Source organism: Nestor notabilis, unplaced genomic scaffold, assembly GCF_000696875.1.
Source record: "Nestor notabilis isolate BGI_N333 unplaced genomic scaffold, ASM69687v1 scaffold34804, whole genome shotgun sequence".
NCBI lineage: Eukaryota > Metazoa > Chordata > Aves > Psittaciformes > Psittacidae > Nestor > Nestor notabilis.
This window is the reverse complement of record NW_009927570.1, coordinates 26857-29728: the sequence shown is the minus strand read 5'-3', so window position 1 is coordinate 29728 and position 2872 is coordinate 26857. Positions and strand designations below refer to the sequence as shown.

The following is a 2872-nucleotide window of genomic DNA, read 5'->3' as shown; positions in this document are numbered from 1 at the left end:
GGTTTTGTGTTCCAGACTACCATCTATCAACAACGTACCTTAAAGCTGAATATGTTACATATTTCCAGTTTACACATAGTAATGCCCGATTAGTTACCTGCTAAAAAACCTTGATAATGGCAATCCTGAGCTGCAGAGAAGTTAAACAAAACCCAGACCCCAACACTTCCTTACACTATTGAGAGGAAATGGCCCTGACCCAGTTACTACAACTCTGCCCCGGGAAGGGAACTAATGAACATTAAGCTAGCAAGGAGGAACAGCAGTAGTAGTGGGACATACTACAGCGCTTCAGGTAATACCCTAATGTCAGGTAGCTGTTTTTCACTCCACTAACGCATTTAGACCTATTCTATGTAAAAAAATAATAAGGTACACTTCTCTAGCAAAATATTGATCAAAACATTTTAAGAACTATTCTCCAGCTTTCAACTACTGAAGTGCTACTGAAAGACTTCAGACAGCACAAACTTGCCAGCTGCCTCCACCTGCTTTCTGCACATCAGAGCAAGCATTACATTTCAAAGCCCTTCAGTTTACCGAGCAGCAATTAGCACCTAGAGCCTGCATTTTCAAAATACAGATTTATCAGAGCAGGAAGCCAAACTACACAACTTCTTGCTTTTTAAACAAACCAAAGTGAAGACAAGACATTTATTTTTAACAAGACTAAGATTTAATTTTTAAAATTTGACATTTAATACAAATATGTCAGGATAACACAAATACACCTGAAATATGCCAGTGTCTGAACTTTAACATGCAAAAAATCAATTAGAACACATAAAAAACCCAACTATAAGCTGTAATTTTACATTTATACATCAGAAGTGTCCATTTTTAGAAGTTGAAATAATTAGTCAATTAACATCTAAATACTGATTTATACTGCTAGAACATCTGTATACTCAAAGCAATAATTCTATATTTGCCCACAGTCTGTAATGACAATTCTTCCATTTACTACCCCTTTAGGAGAACCAAAGGATTCAATCTTTTTCACAACATCCATTCCATCTTTGACAAACCCAAACACCACATGCTTGAAGTCCAAGTGTTCTGCTTTTTTAAGTGTTATGAAGAACTGGGAAGTATTCGTATCCCTGCCTTTATTTGCCATTGACAACAATCCAGGACCGGTGTGTTTCACTTCGAAATTCTCATCTTCAAATGCTGATCCATAAATTGACTGTCCGCCTGTTCCATCATGGTTAGTTATGTCACCTCCCTTAAATAAAAAACAAAAAGGGCGGCCACAGCATTAACTTGAATGTCCTGAAACATAAACCAACACCACAACTACATTTCCTTGCAACCCTGAAGACCTTGCTTTGTAACAACTCCTTTTTCCCAAGTACACATTTACTTAGATATAAGGCTTGCCAGCTTCAGCAGGTTCGTTCATGGTAATGGAAGGAGCAGTGGCAAGTGTATCCCTTGTTTACTCTGAACACAGCATGTTACCTTCCTGCTCAACATGGTGACCACTCCTCTAGGCCTGTCTTTCCCACTGCCTGTTTCCTGCATCATTTGGCCCAGACAGCTAAGGACTTGCCTCATCTCACTGAAGGCTTGTCATTGCTTAGTCCCTGCAGGCATGGAATTGATCACCTGGAAAAGATTAACGTACCAGTGACCAGTAATCTCTTGCTACTGTGCAGGCAGAAGCTTTTGCCATATGACTGCTTGTTCAGGAGCACAGCTACTGCTAGCAAGCAATGTCTTTTGTCTTTCTGCAAGGCAGCAAGCTTCTGTCTCCCGAGTATTTGGCTATACACATAAAAGGTGACAGTATAAGTTATCATATCTTTGAAGGAAAGCCTTAATTCTCATTGAAAAGCTTCTCACTGTGCCTGGAGAAAGTTTAGGAAAAGCAGAGCAAACTCAGAATATACTGATTTCATGTGATAAAAGCTTACACTTTGTCAGGGTGTCCATGGTACAGTTAATGGTTTTAAAAGAAAGCCTGCTTCTTACAGGTTGTGGAATACTCCAAAACAAGCTTAAACCCTAAATGAGCAACGCTGCATTCCTTATCAGAAAGGCACAAAGTTTTTAGGAAAAGAGCCATAAAGGGCATGTTTCAGACACAGGTGATACCTCATGAAGAGACTGGATCATTTCTTATTCTGGTGACAAGCCGTTCCTGTATTACTGTCTACTCCCAAGTTTGCAGGTTGTACCTTGCTTCAGGGATGTAGTGACATGCAGGAACACTAGTGTGTAAGGAAGATTGTTCATTCTGCCTGTTACAAGCCACTAAAACTCACTGAATTATTGATGTGAACTGTAGGAAAGGTCTATATGACCTATAGTCAAATCTCCTAAGCCTTCAGTGTTTATGAAGAACTTGCTAGTGCTACTGAATGCACACAGAGGTTTAAAAGCAACAATACCTACAAGAGGCTCCTGGTGCAATGCAGGCTGATACTCTTGGTGAAAAATTTGAGTATTTTAAGAAACAGGACACTGCATGACAATGAGATCTAGAAGACTCCTTTTAGATGGAAGCTTTAGTATCTAAAACACTTGGAATATTGATTTTAAAGTACACATTATCTGAAATACAAAGTGTACTTTAAAATGTAACAGAAGCCTTCAAAGTAAGTGTTCTTAGCGGGTGAACATAAAGAAGGTCCTCTCTGTAGAGAGATGGGGGGTGAATGGTAGTTTTGGGAACCTCTACTTTTCTTCATATTTCTCTTCAGAAACAGGCCACTTGTGCACTGTAAGAGAAAAATCTCTATCTCCATTTTTCTCTTCCACACTAAGTAGCAGTTAGGCAGCACCAGGTAATACTAAAGCACCAGGCAGCTGGCATACACAGGTAAAAAGCATTCAGCTTAGGGCAGCATGTGCTGCTTGCACCATT

General features: G+C 39.5%; 1 protein-coding gene across 1 annotated transcript in view; it reads right to left on the bottom strand.

Moving 5' to 3' along the window:
* Nucleotides 1–653: 653 nt before the first annotated feature.
* The window catches only part of RANBP2 (RAN binding protein 2), a gene marked incomplete at its 5' end in the record, with an annotated part of 28354 nt that continues 26135 nt past the window's right edge, over nt 654–2872 (bottom strand). The window contains one exon of the mRNA XM_010014107.1: nt 654–1228. Within this exon, the coding sequence (XP_010012409.1) occupies nt 923–1228 (306 nt within the window). The remainder of the gene's footprint in view (nt 1229–2872) is intronic.